The sequence below is a fragment of the Hyperolius riggenbachi genome, chromosome 4 (genome assembly GCF_040937935.1).
Source record: "Hyperolius riggenbachi isolate aHypRig1 chromosome 4, aHypRig1.pri, whole genome shotgun sequence".
NCBI classification, from domain to species: domain Eukaryota; kingdom Metazoa; phylum Chordata; class Amphibia; order Anura; family Hyperoliidae; genus Hyperolius; species Hyperolius riggenbachi.
This window is the reverse complement of record NC_090649.1, coordinates 157,125,500-157,147,748: the sequence shown is the minus strand read 5'-3', so window position 1 is coordinate 157,147,748 and position 22,249 is coordinate 157,125,500. Positions and strand designations below refer to the sequence as shown.

General features: G+C 40.7%; 1 protein-coding gene across 1 annotated transcript in view; it reads right to left on the bottom strand.

Moving 5' to 3' along the window:
• Positions 1-3,342: 3,342 nt before the first annotated feature.
• The window catches only part of CCNL1 (cyclin L1), a 45,254-nt gene continuing 26,347 nt past the window's right edge, over positions 3,343-22,249 (bottom strand). Inside the window, exons 4-11 of the mRNA XM_068280845.1 lie at positions 18,689-18,809; positions 17,116-17,180; positions 11,268-11,367; positions 10,822-10,926; positions 8,449-8,590; positions 7,582-7,681; positions 6,468-6,551; positions 3,343-3,784 (exon numbers count right to left, since the gene is read on the bottom strand). Of these exons, the coding sequence (XP_068136946.1) occupies positions 3,436-3,784; positions 6,468-6,551; positions 7,582-7,681; positions 8,449-8,590; positions 10,822-10,926; positions 11,268-11,367; positions 17,116-17,180; positions 18,689-18,809 (1,066 nt within the window). The 3' untranslated portion in view covers positions 3,343-3,435. The remainder of the gene's footprint in view (positions 3,785-6,467; positions 6,552-7,581; positions 7,682-8,448; positions 8,591-10,821; positions 10,927-11,267; positions 11,368-17,115; positions 17,181-18,688; positions 18,810-22,249) is intronic.

The following is a 22,249-nucleotide window of genomic DNA, read 5'->3' as shown; positions in this document are numbered from 1 at the left end:
ATCAAATCCCAACCAGGGCACCATCTGCATGGAGTTTGTATGTTCACCTTGTGTGTTTCCTCCAGGCACTCCGGTTTCCTTCCACATCTCAAAAACATATTGGCTTCCCCCAAACTAGCCCTAGACTACAATGGACTGTGAGCTCCTCTGGGGGAGTTAGTGACTAGACTATATATACTCTGTACAGCATGTGGAAAAGGTCAGCGTTATATAAATACTAGATAAAAAAAAAAATCACAATGCAATTAAAACCCTATGGGGCTTGCATGCTGGTTGCAGCAGGTTTAGGGTCATAGTACAGCTATCTGATGCAGAGGATAGCCCTGTACACCTAGATACTATCATATCTCTGCTGAGCACCCTGAATTATGTTTTACATCTGGTGTACATAAAAAAAAAAATATTTGTAAAGGTTTCTTTATCGTGAAGTTTTTAAATGGGCCTAGTTCAGACACTTATTCCAATGGGATGTTCTTGTGATTATAATTTAAACCGGGTGGTGGATGAATTGAGTACACAGTTCCCATTTTACCAATGTAGATCCCTAAGAAGTCACAGGTGAGGCAAAGCACACAACAGTAGACAAAGCACAAGAGAAATCGGTCTTCTGTAAGACAGTACTGTTTTTGAGATTTAATTTTGCATCTCTTACAATCTTGTCATATAAGGTAGAGGTCTAAAAGAACAGGGGAAATTCACTACAGCATCTGGCTAGCTGTGGTATTTGCAGGTCAAATTAATTAGAAAGTTCAGTGATTGGTCTCTGCTCTTCAGGAATGTGTATGGTACAGTACTTGCTGCAGGAACATTACATTTTTGCATAGTAGCAGGAAGTGTGAAGGTTACAAGTCTATTCCATAAAGACAATCATACCACTGTGACTGAATTTGTATGCACTGGTGTGCAGCTTCAGCTTATGGGTCATTAATGCATCATTAAGTAATAAATGGCAGATATAAAAGGTCTCCTACAATGCACACACATGGCAATTGTGATCATTTTTTAATAAATGCCAACTGAAAGTAAACAATTTGCCATTTCTAAAACCATCCATCAATGTGACAATTCAATCAAAAATTCATCCATTTATTTCATTCAATAGCAGTGTGGCAATCAATCAAGATTTTAGCTGTTCTAATTATTGCTTTGGGAAAAGGATCCAAATGTATAGAATACAGGACTTTTCAGTTTATTTACTGAAACGATAAAGAGTCATTAGCGTTTCAGTACACTTTAAAAAAAAGAAGTAGCAGAACATAGGACCAGGGCTGTCAAACTCCAGTCCTACAGGGGCATATCAATACCAGGGTTCAGACTGAAAAATGTGTTGATGAACCACACATTTACTGATTCAGTCTCATCAATGAATTTGAGCTGTGCCAAAAATGTGTGAGGACTTGGCCTTTGAAGACTGGAGTTGGACAGCCTTGCTTGACCAAGAAAGAATAGATGTCACTCAAAAAACTTGTATAAGCATTTAACAAGCTAAAATTGTGGTCATAGATAATGGATCTAGTTAGATTTAAAAAAGCATTTGAAGTGTTACATAGGACTTGTGAAAGTCAAGGTTAGGGCTATTGCTAATTCCGTGGAGGAATACATTGCAAAGTGAGAAAATGTGAGAAAATATGAGAAAGATCAAGAAGTTATTGATATTATCCATGTAATCCTCTCATGATGTTCAATTCAACTTAGGCACGCAAGTCATCCTTATTACGGGCAGACATGTAAATAAAAACAGCACAAACTGCCATGATCTATAAACATGCCCACTAACAATGTGATAGGCTAAGGCCGCTTTTACACTTAAAGCGGATCCGAGATGAAAAACTAAATAGAACAAATAACTTGTCTATATATCTTATCTAAAGTTTAGATAGTTTACATAGCAAATCTAGCTGCAAACGGATTTAATGGAAAATGATCATTTCTTCCTGTGATACAATGACAGCAGCCATGTTGTCTGTAAACATTACACAGAGGCAGGCTTATCTGCATCTTGAGCAAAAAAACCTAATCCCCCCCCTCCTCCTCTGAAATCTCTGGCTAGTAATACCTCCCCCTCCTCCTGCCCAGACTGAGCTCCCATGAGCCCTTGCTACTGTCTGCAAGTGCCTTGGCTCTCTGAAACGCTGTGGGTGTGGCTTGTTTAGTTTATAGGGAATTAGAGTATTAAAACATAAACAAAAAAGTATTTGGCTTGAGGAATGCCCTATAAACAATAGGAAAGGAACACAATTATGCAATGAGTAAAAGTTCATCTCGGATCCACTTTAATCAGTTGCTCTCAGTTATAACTGAAAGGACAACTGATTTTCAAAAAAATGCCCATGTTTTCCTATGGCACATTTCCCACTTAACGCGTTTTAGTTGAAATCTTTTTCACAATGTGCTGCTATGGAGGAGGGAAAAAAAAAGCGTACCAAAATAAGCGTAAACGGGGCCTTAGAGTGTGCTTGTGTGTATACAGAGGGAGATATTGCTTGCTTGGCAGCTGGAAACAGACATTATTTCTCATAATGCAATGAGGTTTACAGAGAGCAAAATGTCAGAACCATTGCCCTGAAAACACACGGTCGGGGGGGGGGGGGGGGGGGGGGGGAGGGGGGGGGGTTTCACCACAACAGCAGCCATATATATGTCCCTGATAATATATTTGAGAAAATATAAAGATTTCTCATAGGTAAAGGAGGTATCAGCTACTGATTGGGATGAAGTTCAATCCTGGGTTAAGTTCCTCTATAAGGCATACGCCCCTTTTCAGATGTCAAGTAAATGACCAGTCATACTTTATATAAAGTGCTATGTGCATGATATAATATCTCCAATCACTTTAATTCTAACTCAAAATGTGAGCAGTGGTGTGCCAAACTGATGCTGTGTTATAACATTCAAGTCTATTGGTAGTGGTTGCTGCTCTTGAATTATCTGCGTGAAAAAGCACCACATGTGGCAGGGCACTTTTGCACATCAAAAAAAGCCATGTTTAGTATTTGCAGGGAACTGGGCTGAATAATTGCTGCAGCTTACATTAAAATTCAAACCTGCCATTTAAAGAAAGCAGCACACATTTGAATTTTCTAATTTATTTCCTAATAAAATTAATTCTGTACACATGCAGACTAAAACCAATATGAAAGATAGCACAATTCTTTAAATAATTCTTAAATATAACAGTGTCTGCAACCAGCTCATATAAAAATAAGACATTTTACAGCAACTCATTCACAGATGTTTTAATACAAGTCTAGATCAATGTCATCTGTCCATTGTTTCATAATAAAGGTTATACTGTCAAGGTAGAATGTGCAAAAAATATAGACTGAAATAAAAATGCAACCGTCTGGTTTATTTGTATTTATTGTTAGAAAATGATGATAATAATCCATATCCAGCGAAATATTCCGACCTGTTCAATGGAAGCTGGTATAAAGTTCAGTGCCTGTGCCTGCTGTGTCCAGAATGACTACTGCTGTGATGTTTACTCTTGTGTGACCTTTCAAAAGAGCGAGAGCGTTCCCTTCTCTCTCTGTGATGACTGCGCTCATGTCGATGCTTTTTGGAAAAATCTCCGTGTTCTCTGGATTTGCCTGGGGAAGGTGAATGTGACTTTTTCCGCTTGTGTCCATGTCTGTTTGCCCCTCTTAGGTCATCTCCACGATGTTTGGATTTGAGGTGTGGTGTCCCATGATTGTGATGTCTACGTGGGCTGTCACTGTGGCTGCGAGATCGGCTTCTAGACCTCGAACTGAATGTTCCTGATCTACTCCGTCTGTTGTTATAGCTTAAGTAAAGAAGCAGCTCATTAGCACTGATCATCATTTAGCTCTGCATTATTTCATCACATACATATACAACAGAATGGTCAGACACTCCAGCAAGATCCAACTGCTTTCTGGGAGGAGTTGATCTCTGAGCTCCATTAAACTAAAGCAAACAACACAGTCAGGTGCTCACATTTGTTTAGGCAGGGCTCACACTTCCTATGTGTTTCTTTACATTATGAGATGGGAACAATCACATATCCAATGTTAATCTATGGGCTGTTAACAGTAGCTGATGTGGAAAGGCGAATGTTTCTTAAAAAAAGAACACACCTGGTGTCTGAAACATGCAGAATTTTGTGCTTTTCCATTATTATTGATTTATAAAGCACCAACATATTCCGTGGTGCTGTACTAAGAAACGAACACAGGGTACATAATACAGACAATGATGTCCACCAATATACAAACATGTTTGTAATCTAAAGCGAATATCAGCATAGGAAATAAAGGACACCTGAACAGAGAGGGATATGGAGGCAGCCATATTTATTTCCTTTGAAACTATATCAGTTGCCCAGCATCCTGCATCAGTAGCTTCAATCACCGATCTGGAACAATTATGCAGCTAATTCAGTCAGACTTCAAACATCTGATCTGCATGCTTGTCCAGGGTCTATGGTTTAAAGTATTAGAGGGAGAGGATCAGCAGGACAGCCAGGAAATTTGCATTTTATAAAAGGAAATGTCAGCCTCCATATCCCTTCTCAGTTTCTAATACTAACTGAGCCTTTCCCCACTGCTGTCTCTCACCATGTCCCACATACCCCTCTGCATCCTGATACCATCCGAGCCTTTCCTCACCATGTCCCACATACCCCTTTGCATCCTGATACCATCCGAGCCTTCCCCCCCCCTGCTGTCCCTCGCCATGTCCCACATACCCCTCTGCATCCTGATACCATCCAAGCCTTTCCCCCCCCTGCTGTCCCTCGCCATGTCCCACATACCAGTCTGCATCCTGATACCATCCAAGCCTTTCCCCACTCCTGTTCCTCACCATGTCCCACATACACCCTTTGCATCCTGATACCATCCGAGCCTTTCCTCACCATGTCCCACATACCCCTTGGCATCCTGATACCATCCAAGCCTTTCCCCACTCCTGTTCCTCACCATGTCCCACATAACCCTCCCCATCCTGATACCAACACAGCCTTTCCTCACTCCTGGTCCTCACCATGTCCCACATACCCCTCTGCATCCTGATACCATCCGAGCCTTTCCCCATCATGTCCCACATACCCCTCTGCATCCTGATACCATCCGCGCCTTTCCTCACCATGTCCCACATACCCCTCTGCATCCCGATACCATCCGAGCCTTTCCCACTCCTGTTCCTCACGTCCCACATACCCCTCCTCATCCTGATACCAACACAGCCTTTCCTCACTCCTGGTCCTCACCATGTCCCACATACCCCTCTGCATCCTGATACCATCCGAGCCTTTCCCCATCATGTCCCACATACCCCTCTGCATCCTGATACCATCCGCGCCTTTCCTCACCATGTCCCACATACCCCTCTGCATCCCGATACCATCCGAGCCTTTCCCCACTCCTGTTCCTCACGTCCCACATACCCCTCCTCATCCTGATACCAACACAGCCTTTCCTCACCATATCTCAAATACACCCCCCCCCCCCCCCCCTCATCCCAATATAAACACAGCCTTTCCGCACTCCTGCTCCTCACCATATCTCATACCCCTCTGTAACCTGATCCTCCGACAGAATATTTTCATTTTATAAGTTGGGGATAAGTGATGCGGGAACAAATTTAGTACAATAATGTCTAATTTTGCCCGAAGTGAGATGTACATTTTTAAAAAAGGATCCAATATTTTACAATCTAATGCCCTGCTTAAAACGGATCTCCGGCCTAAAATTAAAAACTAGCAGCCTTCCTCTAGAAAATGATTACTAATGTTTACTGGAGTAAACATCTTGGCATTTTGCTCCAGGTAAGGAGGGGAGGCGGGGGCACGCGCTAGAAGTCGGGTGATTTGGAGTCTTCAGGACAGCTTTGAGGAAGAATGCAGCGCAGGTAACTTTCTCCTACAGCATACATGTCAAACTCCGGCCCGTGGGCCATATTTGGCCCTCAGAGCCATTAAATTTGGCCCTCAAGTGGTTTCCCCACCTTGCATTATCTTTGGTCCACTCTAGACCACCAGGGAAGCTATATTGGAGGTGAAGCCCTAGAACACCAGGGAAGTCATATGGGGAGGTAGGGTGAAAGCACTAAACACTAGGGAACTGTATAGGGGAGGGAGGACTACTAGACACCAGAGAATTTTGTAAGTGAGGAAAGTGGCCATTAGACATTGAGGTTGGCCTGCGACTAGGGCCCTGTGTACAATTTCGGCCCACTTTGTATTTGAGTTTGACACCCCTGTTCTACAGGAAGGCTGCTGTATTTTACATTTTAGGCTGGAGATCCACTTTAACAATCTGCTTTATTCTGCAATGGAATTTTGATGTTTACAATACATACTTAAGTAAAGAAGTTCAATTAAAAAAAAAAAATCTGAACTTTCAAAAATATACAAGTTTCCCTGAATTAAAAAAAAAATTGACAAAAGGAAAAGGCTACAAAAATAAACACAAAAGTAAAATTGTAAAAAAAGTAGTTGAACTTACTGTCTACGCGGAGAGCGAGATCTTGATCTTGTCCTTGATCTGGAGCGACTGCCGCTTCGGCTTCTTTTGATTTCCTTTCTAAGTCTATAAAACACAGCAATGTTTATTAGAAACAGCAGCTGTAATGCACTGCAAAGAGAAAACATTCCAAACAAACAAAACAAGTCTACCCAATGAGATAAATCAGATTAGATCTTCCACCAGTCCACAAAAATGAGGTCTACTGAAACAAAATTTAGGCTATGAAGACTTTTATACAGGTTCCCAACATGCCTAAATCTTTATAAAGGAAACCTGAGCAGCAGCATTTATACTTGCAGAATCAGCTAATTTAAGCACCGCCATTGTCTTCACCCTGTGCTGAACTGGCCGCAGCCATTTCAAATGTATTCCAAGACTGCTTAGGGCTCCCTCACTGTCCTCGCAGGCCACTTCCCATGGTGAGCTCTGGTAATTTGGATCCTACTGCACAGGCGTGTTCTGGTCACAGAACCGCAAATGGACCACGCGTGTGGCCATGCCGTGCAGTGGAACAGGACTGGACACATTTTTGGAGCTCATCACAGGCCAACGGCGCAGGCTGAGCAGAATAGCTGTAAAATAATTTGCGCCAACTTTGCCTTGATTCTCATTCAAGTGAATTGAAGAGAACTTCATAAAACGCTTGCAAAAGCCACTGCTAGGGGGTTTGAGCCCTTACCCCATTTAAGAAAGCTGGGCTCTGGCCCCTTAAGGACCAGAGTGATTACCTGGTAAGGAGCCAACGATGCTGGCTCCTTACCCATTGGAGGAAGCCCGGCTCTCACATGACAGCAATGTCTGTGGTCACGGCGAGCAGGAACCAGCTCCCGAGCAAAGAAAGCTGCAGCATAGAATCTACGCTGCATCAAAGTTAGAAAGCCGCACGGGCAACATCTCACTTCCGCAGTCTGGAGGCAGTTAAAGATAATCCAGTGATATCTAAATGAACACCTACAACTGTCAACTAAACCCTGGCCATCCACAGTCTGGCAACAGACAACAGAGCAATCAGTATATTCTGTACATGTATATTATCTTCAGCAAGCCAGATGGCTTTTGAATCATTTCAGACACTGAACCGTAATCTACTCACCCATTATAAGGGCTCTTCAAAGACTGCTTCTCCTCAGGTTCACGTTTCACTTTGGCAGATACTGGAGATTTATCTTCTGTTTTAACTTCCCTTGGACTTGCTGAAGAAATATAATGAAACCGTGTAAGTGTAAATAAATCTACTATAATATCTTATAATGTAAAGGTTATTCTGAAATCCACCAAAGCTCTATATTTTTATAAAAAAAAAAAAATGGAGAATTTGTCTTCCGGTCATGCTACTCCTCTACACGCAACACTATATTGACAGAGCAAATCCCATGACAAAGTTTGTATGAAGCCATTAGGAAAAGTGCTGGAAAAGGATATCTCACTCACATTATACTATACAATCAAGTACAAACCCGCTAGCAGTTTTTTTTTTTTTTTTTTTACATTTTAGCCTTTGCTTTCCTTTTTAGCGAGTAATTCAAAAATTATTAGAAATACCAACAAATAACTTGCCTGAAAGTACCCAGGCCATTATAAAATGTGTAAGCTGCCTCTGTAACCCTCTCCCCCCCCCACACACAAAAGAAACCCCAACTGTGGGGCTATAATGCATTCTGTGTCAGGATACCAGAAGCATAAAAGCTTGGAGTAACAGACCACTTGATCTGTATACATCCTGGAGTGTGGCCTAGAAAATATTATAGCCAGAGAATCAGTGTTATGTAAGGATCTTTTTATCATCAAAATGTATATACAGTACTATTGCATATGTTACTACTATTATGTAAAATACATTCCTACTAAGACAAATTTGTGGAGGAAAAGCTAATGAACACCACCCAACAACCAGTAGGCATAGCACAGGATCATTATATAAACATAACGGCCAAACACTGAAGAATCAGTAAATGCATACATGGTTTAGATGCTGGAGAGAATCCACCCATTGTAGAAAGGGCCGGCGTTCCATCGGGATTTAATCCTTTGGCCTTTAGTTTGGCTTCCTGTAAGGCCACTTTCCGCTTTTCTACTTCTTTATCCAAAAGTTCAAAGTTTGGCTGTAAAAAAAAAAAAAAAAAAAAATTCCCAACATTTTATATTAAGAAGACTAGTATTCTTTACCAATATCTCCAATAAAACATGGAAGTACAGTCTGGCATAACATATTAAAAATCTGTTTTCAGACTCTTTATTACCCTCATACTTACGTACTATAGGACTGTCAAAAAACAAAAACCGATGTTCTCTCTACAAAGCCCAATTTTCATCATAGCAGTGTTGGAGGCAGCCATTAAAGGCAACTCAGCACTGACTGGAGAAGTACTCACATCGAAAAACTACATCTACCAGCATGCATTGTGGTGGTCTGAAGCACACGACACCGCCAGGAGCTTGAACCTGAGGTCTTACCTAGGGAAGATGATGGATCCACAACGGATGGGGGTGGGGGTGCGTTTTCCTCTTTCTGCAGGTAAGTAATGCCAGTCTCCCTACCACCTGCCCACTTTATTACGAACCTTACGTATGGGAAAGTTAATTTTATATATAAGTGCTCGGCCCCCTTTTAACGTTGTTACACCATTAGAGATAGCAGTTCATGTGAGAAAAATCAGTACAGCTGTTGCCCCTCTGCTTGCTTTGTTACCTTTCTTGGCGGTAATCCCAAGCTAGAGTAGCGGCGGAAAACCACAGCTAAGAGCGGTAATCCCGACCTATGCTCAGGGTAGCCGCCGGAGGCTATTTGCAGAATATAGTGTGTAGTGGGCGTTTCTACATACGTCCCGGGGGATCCCGACGTCTGCTTCCATTCTTCTCTCCTCAGGGGCTATGCTTCCTGCTGGTGAGATGCCGACTCTCGTCATGACAACAGCCAGTAATTTCACTTTAGAGTTGCAGCACCCCCCGGAGGATGGAGGCATAATTGCTGAGCTGGAGCCAGGGAGGAAAGTAAATGAAAAACTGCTGCAGTTCTCCCTGGCAGCATGATTTTTTCCAGGTTTTAGGGTCTGAAAGGGTGCAAAAAAAACATTGCACCGCTTTTAGACCCTAAAATCCAGAAAGGATCATAACGCCAAAGGGGTGAATATGCTCCTGTTTACCAATTGAAAATCTTCTTGTGGGAGGTAGAAACGGACTGCAGGCACTGGAGAGTGATGCCCAATACAAACGATGCAACTTCCAAGCAGATCCACAGGTCAAACTGATCCTTTCTTACATGTCCGATCTGCTCCTGCTCAATAACAAGATCAATCTTCTGATCATTACTCCATAAAATCAATCCAGTTATTGATCGGGGGCAGTCAGTCTGAACCGAATAATCCGAACACTTTTATAGCACTTTCCTCCTGTTGGACTCAAAGCCCTCAAGAGCAGCAGTCACTGGTACGTGCTCAAGAGGCCACCCTGCAGTGTTAGGGAGTCTTGCCCTGAACTCCTTACTGAATAGGGACTGACCCTATCCAGGATTTGAAAACTAGCAGCCTCTTACATCATTATGCGCGGCCAAGGGGGAGCAGAAAGGACATACTATATGTGTGTGGCACAGCATGTACGGAATACAAGCCAGGAGAGCCATCAGACTCGGAGAAGACCGGGAAGGATTACAGGAAACCAGCGGCTGACTGAGCGGAACGGAAGGTGCGGTATTAGCTCTTACTCCCCTACCTACTGCATATTAGATTTTTTTTTTTTTACATCTGGTATCCTAAAACCTCTCTGGCGGTAAGCCCGTGCTACGCTCAGTCTAGCCGCCGGGAGCTCAATGCAAAGTATAGCGCGCAGCAGCCGTTTTTACTCACCTCCCGGGGGATCCAGACGTCGGTAGCCGTTCTCCTTCCTGTCCTCTGAGGCTCTGAATCACTCTGGTGAGATCGCCATCAGTGATCTCACTACAGACTTACAGCGCGACCCGGAGGACGGAGGGAAAAATTGCAGAGTTGGAGCCCAGGGAGGTGAGTGAGTGCTGGGGCTGCTACAGGCATTGTCAGCATGATTTTCTTGATTTTAGGGTCTGAAATGTGCTGAAAAATACCCTAAAATCCAGAAATAATTATACCGCCAGGGAATTTAAGTCAGATCTGAGTCAAAACATCTGATTTGTAGTGGCTTTAGGTCAGTGACTGAGAAAACAAATGCAAAGGATCTGAACAGTCAAGCAAAAACCATTTTTGACAAGGCTACAGAGTACGACTTGGTTTTCCTCTAACTACAGGCTTCCTTTAAGAAATTTTCATCAATCAACAGCATGGAAGACTTCAGAAAATCAAAAATTGACACAATATTGCACTACCTTTTTCCGTGTGTAAAGTCTCAAAGCTGTGACACAGATCTCCTTTATATTTTCCTCAGTAGCTCCAAAAAGTAAAAACCAGTGAGGTTTATTGGGTAAAGGAATCTGAGGGGAAAAAAAGAACACATTCTAGAATTTAGAGAACAAAAACTGTGTGAAGATCGCTGTCACTACTCTTATGTATCCATCACTACTGTGGCAGGCTAACTTCTACCAGGACCAGCTTTGTAAGAAGCAGCTAGGCACACTAGAAACATTACCTATTCTCAATGCAACCAAGTACCATACTGATACTATGATTTCAAAGGCCCAAAACACTTACAACTTAGCCAGCAGACATGTCTGTTTGGTATATGGAACCCCACATATTAATTTAGAAAGAATAAATCTGTTCATGCTTCCATTACATTGTTACAAACCATTCCTACTAAACACCCTCTTCTCACCTGCAATACTCTTGCAGCTAGGTAAATGCACGCACACGCAATAGTTTCAGCATCGAACCTGACAAATACATTTGTCCGAAGGCAATCATTCATGTAATTCCTGAAAAACACAATATGGAGTAAATGGTTAAATGCAGGAGGAATCCCAAATACAAATCCATTGGAGACTCAGTGTACTTTGCTTTTTCTTCTCTCTCTATCAAATAATGACAGCAGCTCCTATCTTATCTTGCTAGATTCCCTGAGTGACACAGTTTTATGTACATAGCACAAGCTGCACTGTGCAACTGTGCTATTATCATACGGCCCAAGTAACATGTCTGTTAAATGTTTATTTGTACAGTGTTATGGAATAGGTTGGTGCTATATAAATCAATAATAATGTATACTAAGGGTTTAACAGAAAGAGGCAATGGTAAGATTTATTCAAAATAGAACAGGTGACCTAAAAATCAAACTATACAGTAATGTCAAAGCATAGGCACTAATATTTAGAAAAAAAAATCCTGACCATGCATGGGGCCCTGTGTAAAGTATATGCCCCTGTAAGAAATGGGCTATACAGGATTCACGTTTTGTTTGTTGGGCAGTCATTCCCAAGCACACAGGTGAACAATAGCCTTGGTGCTAGAATCTTCTTCCCCAAGCACTTGGTAAACAAATCCCTAGAGAACAAAGACTTCAGTTCCAGAAGTTTCTGATTCAGGCCTTCAGGAGGTGGATAAAGAGGAGGGGTCTACAGAAATAAACAGGGAAAGAGCTGGAAAGAGGGGCTTCTTTGGTCTGCTGCTGTGGCTGTCCTCCTAGCTGGGTAAGATGGTATGGGTCTGTGTAATGTGGGCTGTATTTAGGAGATATTGGAAACCTGAATTCAGCCTAGACATTAAAAAGACTAACAAAATTTGGAGCCTTATTTCTTCTATCCTATAAGTTCCTATGCCTGTTCTAATGTGCTCTGGCTTACTGCAGCCTTTCATAGTTGCACAGTGGCTGTATTGTTTCTGTTATATGATCTAATCTTCACTCCTCTGTCGGGCTCAGGCAGTCAGGCTCGAATGTGCTGTGCTGCTTGTGATTGGATAGAAGCTATACACGCCCTCTCCAGGCCCCCTGCACATTCTGTATGACTCACACACTGAGCTACTCTCAATTGCTATGTCTTTTGTTTGTAAACATTGCATAAAATGGCAATTACAAGCCAGGATTGCAGCAGGGAGTGGCAGAAACAGCACAGAGGGGTCCAGGAGAACATAATGAATAGAATGGTATGTTTTTTATTGTAAGAATTTTAGAGTACAGATTCTCTTTAATGTGTACATCATGGGGATTGTTTTCTATGGTTAAAAAAACTTTACATTGTGGAATTGCTATGTACTTGTTGCTTTTTGTAGTTCATCAATGTCTGTACCTGCAGTGCAAATATCACATGCAATATAAACTTTATTTATACTCTTTTTGATGTGTATTCCTTTGCTAAACGACCACCTAGAACATACGAGAAATAGATCTTGTCTTTATTAATATCCCATTGTTGATACAATATTTTCAGCAATATCAGATTTCTTACACCCAGTCAAAGAAAAAGGACAGCATAGCTTTCCATGTGGCAGGCTGAAATCCAACAGCTTTTAGAGTTTCTCTATTGCATTTTTGACTGAAATTTTGACGAACAAATTGCATTATGTCCTTTCTCTTCCTGCTAGACCCCAGTTTAGCGCTTTCAGCAGAGTGAGTCAGAGCAATGTATCTCCAGGTTCACCTCTGAATGTAATTTTACCAGATCAGTGTTTAATTACTAATCCTCAACTGTGATTATGAAAATACTTCAAGACAAATTGTGACTAGTGCTTTGCGTGCATTAAAACAACAAACCGCGAGAAAGAAGATAGGATTGAAGGGCACGAGAGAGGACTAATTAGCTTTCAGTCTTGCAATGGTGACTGAGCCACAGAAAAATTATATTTAGATATCTGACCAGGTTTGCAAAATGCCCCAAAGTAATCTACGTGGGAGAAACTGGGCAAACTCTACATAAACGTATGAACGCACACAAGTACTCTATTAACAATCCCAAATCTGATCTCCCAGTGCCTAAACACTTTCGTTACCAAAGGCATAAGCTTCGGGTTACTGCCCTGAAGGGTGGCTTCAAATCACAGAAATAAAGATTAAATAGCATAAACAAAATGTATACATTGGTTAAAATCTGTAGATACAGAATTGAACAAAGATATCCATTTTTTTATACTGGCATGATGTTGATGGTATTTAATGCCATAATTCTTCAGCCTAGGCAAAAATTGTATCCATTGTGCTTGAAGCCAACTTTTCTGCTTGAAGCTAACTTACAATGTGGTAGTCTGTGTCTCAGTTATTGGAGGATTGAGTAAACAAAAAGTCTCATCTATTTGTCATACATGTCTAACATCCTCAAGACCATATTTGGATGTTCTGCTTCAATTAAGGCACCCTTAATGACATGTATTTGTGTTTGCAAAATAAAAAAAAAAAAATCTATGTATCCCTTTTGATGTAGCATATATATAGCTGTCTGCTGTAACATCTTGTCCGCATACATGATTAGAGTTTGACCAAGGAAGAGTAGCCGATAGCTTACTCTCATTCTTTTAATTTTGCCAATAAATGGTATAATTCTGATTTCAAATGTCTTGCTTTTTCTAATATATGCACTCTTTGCATTTTGTACAGGAAGTAAAGCAGATACAGGAAAAAAAAAAATCTAGAAAATGTCCATATACTTTAAGGTGATGGTGGGACACTTCCATGAGTAATGTGTAAAACTAGCATATACATGTAGGTTTTAGATAATTTTCTGCAATCTGTAATTCAATTCACACTTGATCTCTATCATCACTAAACTGAAAAGCTTCTGCGTAGAATCTCAAATTCTGAAAAGGTCAGCTGGTTCATAAACAGGAAGAATATTAAAAAGCATTGTATATGCAATGCGGTTGAACACGGGGATCAAATGGTCTCTTGATTTAAAAGCATGGATAAAAATGTTTGTTGGTGCAGGATTACCCCAATTCCAAAGGCCCTCCTTTCAATGATTCGGTCGAACATTAGTGTAGACCCAGTGTGTATGAATGGCTGTTTGTACTTTTACCTTTTTTCATTACTCTAAATTATAAGCTTTGGAAATAGTACCTTATCTACTGCCTGTGGCTCATCAATAGGAAAACTGCCACAGCTGTTGTCAGAAATACTTTAAATAAACCTTAAGAATTTTTAAACTGACATTATTACAAAACAAAGTAGAGCATAGCAGACTAAAACACTGAAATCAGAACAGTAGTAGACAGCCTCATTAGCAGGAAAGAGCAGAAGACTGCAAAGTCCGTACAGCTAAAATACAATTCCATGAAGTTTCACTGGATAAGCATTGAAGATCGGTAATTTATCATTTGTTTTGTCCTTGGAAAATTATCAGCAGGCTCAAGTTTCTGAATATTCTTCAACCTGTGTCTCGAGTCTTCATTCTGACTTATTCATGAAAATAGGCCAGAGAGAACTACTAAACAGACTAGGTTACTGATAACAGAGTAACTCGGAGAAGCCACAGAAAGGATGGTTTCTTCCTGGAAGAAATAGTTTATATTTAACACAACAGGAGATCTAGAAACCCTTTATGAAATAGTCTTTAAAATCAAGCCACACCAATCTTTCAGGGACAGAAAAGGCTATTTTAAGTGATCTGTGAAAATTGATTTTTAAAGGGAGAGTAATGATAATTTAAGTGCAAATACTATCTGCTGAATCATGGAATTCTACTTTAAATACCAATAAAACAGACATGCCAGGCAGATATGACTACATATAGCAGGTTCAGAGTAGGCATTCAAATTATTGCACATTCTGAATGACACTGCTTGTGCTGAGGAACTGCTAATACTGCCAAAGATTCATTTTTTACCCAACAGGCTTGTTAAATTAAACATGATATAACAACAAAAGGCCAGTTTCGTCTCACCTGTTTTTCAGTGTAAGAGTGACAGTGTCAAATGGTGTTTCACCTCATAATCAAATATAACAGTGCTTCAACGACTCTTACGGCTGGTAATTCAGCGAAAGCTCAGTTTGATATATTTGTTTACATATGTACTATATTATATAAACTGACTAGGGATATATAACAATATACGGTTCCCCTTTCTTAAGTGCACAAAACAAATGTTCTGAAAACGAATATACAAATCCTTTGGACCCCAGGACAGAAATAGAAGATGCGGCCAGATGGAAATGGACCACTTCAGTGAATCTCGGATGAGAGCTTGCACTGCATTGGCTGAAGAGAAGGGCAGCCAATCAGGCCATCCAGAGGTTGGTGTGGTGCTGAGGGCACAGTTCTATGACTTACCATCATGGACTACCCTTTAACCAAAGAGTAGAAAAAAGAACAAAGTTAAACAGAGATCTCCAAGTGATGTCTGGCTCAAGCCATGAAAACAGTAAGCAGAAACTTGTATGTTATACTTCTAAAAGATTTTCACTCTAGGACATTAGAGTAAATATAGATTCTGCTACTATTTCCCTGGCTCATTAAAACACACCAGTCACAAACAAGGACAATAGAAACTGAGCATACAAAGAAAAAAAAATGCCAAATCAGTGCTGGCTTTCATTGATATTGTGTGTCCAAGTGATCAGTTCTTCAAGAGAAATAGACTGTTGAAATAATGTGGCTTATTTTAAAAAGTGTACCAGCGGTGGCTGTTATATTACACATTGACACGGAGGCCTGTTCCTTGTTCAGTGACAATGCCTCGGTGTCTTCTCTGCACCGATTTCTGTTCCCCCTTTCCTCTGCTGTGCCCCCCCCAACGTCCCCCCACAAAATTGCCATCAAGCAGCTTGTCGATATCCTAAGGGTCCATTTACACTTTATCAGTTGGTATGCGTTAGTACACTTTTTTTCCATAGCAGTGCATCGGGAAAGAGATTTCAATTAAAATGCGTTAAGTGTGAACTGTGCCATAGGAAAACATGAGCATTACTTTGAAAAATCAGTTTTCTTTCAATTATAACAGAGCAACTGATTAAGTGTAAAAGGGCCCCAACAGGTGAAGGGGAGTCCTTTGCAGGAAAGGCACTTCTGCAGAATGCCCACTCGTATTAAGAATGCCCCATCCCTGCCTCTGTGTCACAGCACAGCTCTCTTTGAGAGCGGAGATGCAGCAGCATCGTGACATCTGGTGTCGAAGTCATCTTGGAAAATAAGAAAATAAACTTCCTTGCGACTCAACGGACAAATGGAGTTACGTGGGATGTCAAGGATTTCAGTGAGAAGACCTGATTCAGGTAGTTTTTTTTTTCCTTTCTGTTTAAAAACTTTCCAGAAAGGAAAGGATAATACTGTACCTAGAAACTCCCTATTGAAGAGTTATACTATTACAGCCATGTGCTGTCACAATTTTAAAAAACATTGCAAAGCTTAATTCAAATACAAAAAAACAAAACAAAACAAAAAAAACCCTTTCCTTTTACCACTTTAAAAGGGTCACATGATCAGATTGGAAAGACCACACTGACAGACTGTCTCTGATCAATGCTACTAGCTGCAGCACAGTCCTAGAGAAAGATTCATCCATGAACGGTACAGGTAAAGAAAAAGGGTTCAGTTATTTTATGTTAATTTACAACATGGCATCACTGGCCAACAGGGAAGATTTAAATGTACCTTTTCCCTTTGATTATAAAAGCCAAGATCTATGGAGCTAGAAATAATTGTAACTAAGAACCATTACCAGTTTTTTATTTCATGCGTATACACTCAGTTTTTATTGCCCAGGCTGTGAAAGGTTTGTTAAGAAACTAAAATGAAACTTACCAAGCAGTCTGAGCCAAAGTCTGATTTTTTTCACATTCCAAGACTTGAAGATACATCACAATCATCTGAAACACAAATGTTACATAACATTGAGTGTGATTATTTTACACAAAAAAGGAGTTTATGCATGTCTCTAGATCAGGTAAGAGCCAATAACTCAGTTTATAGCCTGTGTATACTTTTATATGTCAATAGAGATGTCTCTCAAGCAGCAGTGCTATGCCGTGTACCTGACAAAGCTTCAAGTGTGAAATGAATATTCCTAAATTATACTTAGTTAACCTTCAAGTAAAAATTTTGTATGCCTGGTACACACCATGCAATTTCCCGTCAGATTGACTGTCGTTCTGATAATTTAACAGGCCTGATCTGATTTCTGATCATCGTTCTTATTTTGTATAGAAATGATTGGAAAATCGATCAGAAAAAACGGAAGTAAGACCTGCCGGAAATAACTGATTCGACCGTAATCTGATGGGAAATTGCATAGCGTGTACCACTCTGGTAGCAGACAAGAAAGAGACTAATGCCCTCGGACTTGACACACCAAGCAGGCAGGTTCTAACTAATGGTGAATATAGCAGTGGGATAAAACAAAATTTCATCCAGGAGGAGGACATATTTTCCGTAATAATTAATAGCAATAATTGATATAATAAAAAGGGAAACGGGATAAGAGAGATCTTTAATGCATTATTCAGTTATTAAAAGTCCTAGCTTCCTATTTTTTAATGCACATGATGGTAAATGTATATTAGCAATAGGCAAAGTTTATACTAAATGTACGGTATTTAATGGACACTGAAGCAAAAACTAAAAACTTATGATATAATGAATTGTATGTGTAGTACTGATAATTAATCGAGCATGAGTAGCTTAGAAAGTAATCTCATTTTTATTTTCACATGTATAGCTTTTTTTTTTTATAACATTGCTTAATTCTCTCACATTTGCAATTACAAGCCACACACTGAATTTAAACTATGAAACAAACAGATCTAATGACTCATCTTCCAAGCAGTAAAAATCTTATCTACTTCAATCTGTGTTTCTTTGATGTACCAGTGCTCCAGAAAACAGGGACCCAAGTTGGGTCGGAGAGCATTATATCATATGTTTATTTTCAGTTCAGTGTCACTGTAAATACCTGACTGGCTCCTTTAGCTTAATTTCCTCTTCTAAACGTTTAGAGCTCTTCCCTCATCCCTCTTCTAAACGTTTAGAGCTCTTAGTGGCCAGTACTGCAGCACTACAGTTGTTTAAAGTCTTACTCACTGCAGTGAACAGGTTGTACCATTGGTAAAAACAAAAAAACAAAAAGAAAATAAAACCATCGTGAGTGAAACACCTATATAATCATGCAGCCCGACGAGTGCGATTTGCAGGACATCGAAACACAATAATGGAAAAGTGCATTGCGATTTACATGAAAATCACGGTGCACTAGTGATCGGCTAAACGCCGGTGATCCACTTTAAACGGATCGAAGCTAGTGTAAAAGGGCTCTTACAATTAAATAGCGCTTTCTATGTTGCAATAATGAAGTTTTACCATTAGTATTACAGTAGCTCACCTTGTGTGGATGTTTCACATGGACACAAAATCCCAACTCCTTCAATATTCTTCTTTCTGCCTTGATTACTTGGTTTTTGGTATTTATGTAGCTTTGATCAAGTATCAATGGACTTGGCGTCCTAATTTGTGGGAAATAAAATCAACATGGCTTTGAAAAAAAATAAATCTGTAGCAGTTTCTCTTTCCTTTCAACCGACTAGATGGCAACAGAAACTAAAAGATAGATTCCTGCAGCCACGTCCAAACCTTCGCCATTAGCTGTCCAAGTTTAATTTAAGTGATATGTGGACTTGCTTCTAAGAAACCATGTAAGTGACAAACTGCTGAATTAACTAGAACAAGAGACATTTTGGGTAAATGTTTACATGAGAAAATGTTTTAAAATGTTTGGGCATCTATTGAGAATATAGTTTAGTGTAAAGTAATGAAAAAACAAATGTCATCTTTTTCCTTGCAAATGACTCAGGGCAGACTGTCTCTGAGTGCCTCCTATAATATTTTGCATTCTGATTTTGCGACAGCAGGCTTTTCACATATTCCGTGGGTAAAGGTAATTAATTTGTGGCTTAATTTACCACCCCAGAAAATGTAGTACAAATTATTGCATACAACGTTCTCCCAAGAGGAGTCAAACGATTTGCTACACACGCCGTATTGTTACTAACAACGGGTCCGTCAGACCCTCCCGCGGAGCAGTCATTCTGCCGACAGTAGTACGTGAGTACAGGCTGTTGTCAAACCGATAAGACCGTTTTTGACGGATCCACTGAGCGGATAAGTCAAATACAGTCTGCTGACAGCCTGTACTCACATACTGCTGTCGGCAGAACGACTGCCGGGAGGGACTCCCGGACCCGTAGTTTGTAGTACGGAGTGTGTACGCGCCTTTAGAGTCTAGCTGTCGTGCACCGTCATGAATACTTCAGTACTCCAGTTTAAGATCACAGATTAGCTAGGTAGACATACAAGACAAATGGTGACTGAATCAATCTTTCATGATTGCTTTGGTAGAAAGTTTACCTACAACCAGTGTATAGTTGTTATGCTCTTCTTTCAGAAGAGCAGCTCTATGGCAAGGGTTGGGAAGAGGACAACTAGTAGTTCTGTTGCAGCTCTGTGGGAACTTGTATAGTGAACAGCTGAATTTTATCTGACTTGGTACAATACTGTCTTGAGGGAACATTCATACACATTACATTCACACCTAAAAGGATTGCTCTAGGTTCAAAAAATGATCAAGTATATTCAGCATAACTGTGGCTCTTATGACCAGCATATTCTCCAAGTTCTCAGGAAACATTTCCAATCCCCCTTCCCCTCTACATTCCTGGGACAATAGCTATTCTTTTGTGAGAACATAAAGGGAGCCCACTAAATTCCCTCACCTCTGTGTATAGCAGCAGGTGTTAGTTATTCCAGCCTTCTACTAATCAACATTACATAAAACAATTCAGTCCAAGCTCCCTCCCAAAGTACATGTGCCTGTTTCTCCTCCTGTTTAGATTACTGAATAAATTACTTCGGATAATTGTCTTTTTTTTGTATAAAAATTCAGAAAAAAAAAGGTAATTTCTGTTCCTCTATAGTTGTATGAAATGTATATAGTTGGTATGCTGACACAAAACATTGTTTTAGGCCTCATTCGCACTTAGGACGCTTTTTCCCCGCAATTCGCCACTTTGCTGATTGCTGGCAATAAGGTAATCGCTGCTGTATGCACAAGTAATCCTACGGGATTGTAGCGATTGTGGCGCATTTGCAACAATCGCAAACATGCTGCATGTAGCATTTTCCCGGCTATTGCATTGCGATTCTCAATTCTCATTCACTGGAATAAGAATCGCAATCACTGAAAAATTGTAGAACACCGTAATGCAAAAACACGAATGCAGTTGCCGTGTTTTGCATTGCCGAGTGTGAACGGGCCTAAAAGGCCTATAGGTTGTCATGAACTATAACTTAAGGCCCCATTCTCACTAAAAACTGGAGTCCCTCCTGCCACGGCAATGGTGATTTCAATGCAATGTGTACACACACACACGGCTTTAATTCCGTTTCCAAATTTGCATGCGGAGAAACAGGAAGTGAATCGCAGCCAATGGATAAGGCCCTGATAGATTAGAAAAATTTGCCAGCTCTCTAATACAACTACAGAAATGAACAAGTAGAACATAGAATGCGCATTGATACTTCAGCAGACTAAATTATGTAGATTTTGAAATATGCTGTAGCAGGGAACAAATATGAACTGGAGGCAAGAGTAAAAGACTCCCAATAGGAGGGAGGAAAGACTGAAGACTGATCTTAATACTGTCACAGAATACATCAATATATTGGGTTAGAAACTTCAGAAAACTACAGTTTTACAAAAAATGTTTAATAAGTTTTAATCTCGATTAAAGTCAATGTTACCTGCCCTAAAAAAACAAGTGTCAGATATTCACCTAAGGAGAGGGAAGGCTCTGAGTCCTAATGAGACTTCCCTCTCCTCTCCCGATGCTCCGTCCCACTCAGGATCCCCCGTAGCAGCATTCGACCAATTCGGTCAAATACTGCTACTTCCGCCGCCGAAGGGAGGTTTCGGAAGTCTTTAGGAGCACTCGGGCTCCCGAAGACAGGCCGCGCCATACTGCACATGTGCGAGCACCCTCTATTGCGTAATCATGTGTGCACAGTATGGAGCCGTCTGTCTTCGGGAGGACTCGGCTCACGAAGACTTCCGAAGTCCCCTGCGGCGGGGGATTTGAACGGAGGATCCTGAGCTGCACGGAGGGCACCGGTTGAGGAGAGGTAAGGCTCATTAGGACTCAGAGCCTTCCCTCTCCTTAGGCGAGTATTTGACTTTTGTTTTTTAGGATGGGTAACAATGGCTTTAAGTACTGAAATGTGACAAAACGTAAGATGAAAATTTTTCTCACCTAAAGTTTGTTTTCAAAAGAAGTACTCCTAGACAGTGTCTGAATTAAAGTGCCATACTGTGCCACCAGATTTGAATTTTTGGAAACCGTAGAATTTCAGTGTTCCCCAACCCTGTCCTCAGGGCCCACAAACAGTACGTTTAGTGGAAATCCACAGAGGTAGATAATCGGCTCTGCTGAGACACTAATTACTTCACCTGTGAATGTTTGTGGTTTTCTGCAAAACATGTACTGTTGGTGGGCCTTGAGGACAGGGTTGGGGAACTGTGCCCTAGACGACTAAACCCCGCCCACGTCTGGTTCTAGCTTACTCAGCTTTAGTTCACCAAAGTTGTCGATGTACCCCTCCTACCCTCTACTGATTAGTTTGGTAAAGCCACAGATGCAGCATAACACTCTGCATTGTACAGATGGGCTATGTTTTAGGGAGAGGGAATGAATCATCAGAATAATCAGGAGTAATTGTGAAAGTTAATTTCAGAAAGACCTCCTGTATATGCCTCAACAGCGTAGTATGTAGTAAGGGCCTGAGGACACTGCTCTGCTACTATGAAAATGTGGTCCTGCGTGTTACAAAAACACAAGGAACCTCCATTGCAGATCTGACTTCATTCAACTATACTTAGCAGGACAGTTCAGTG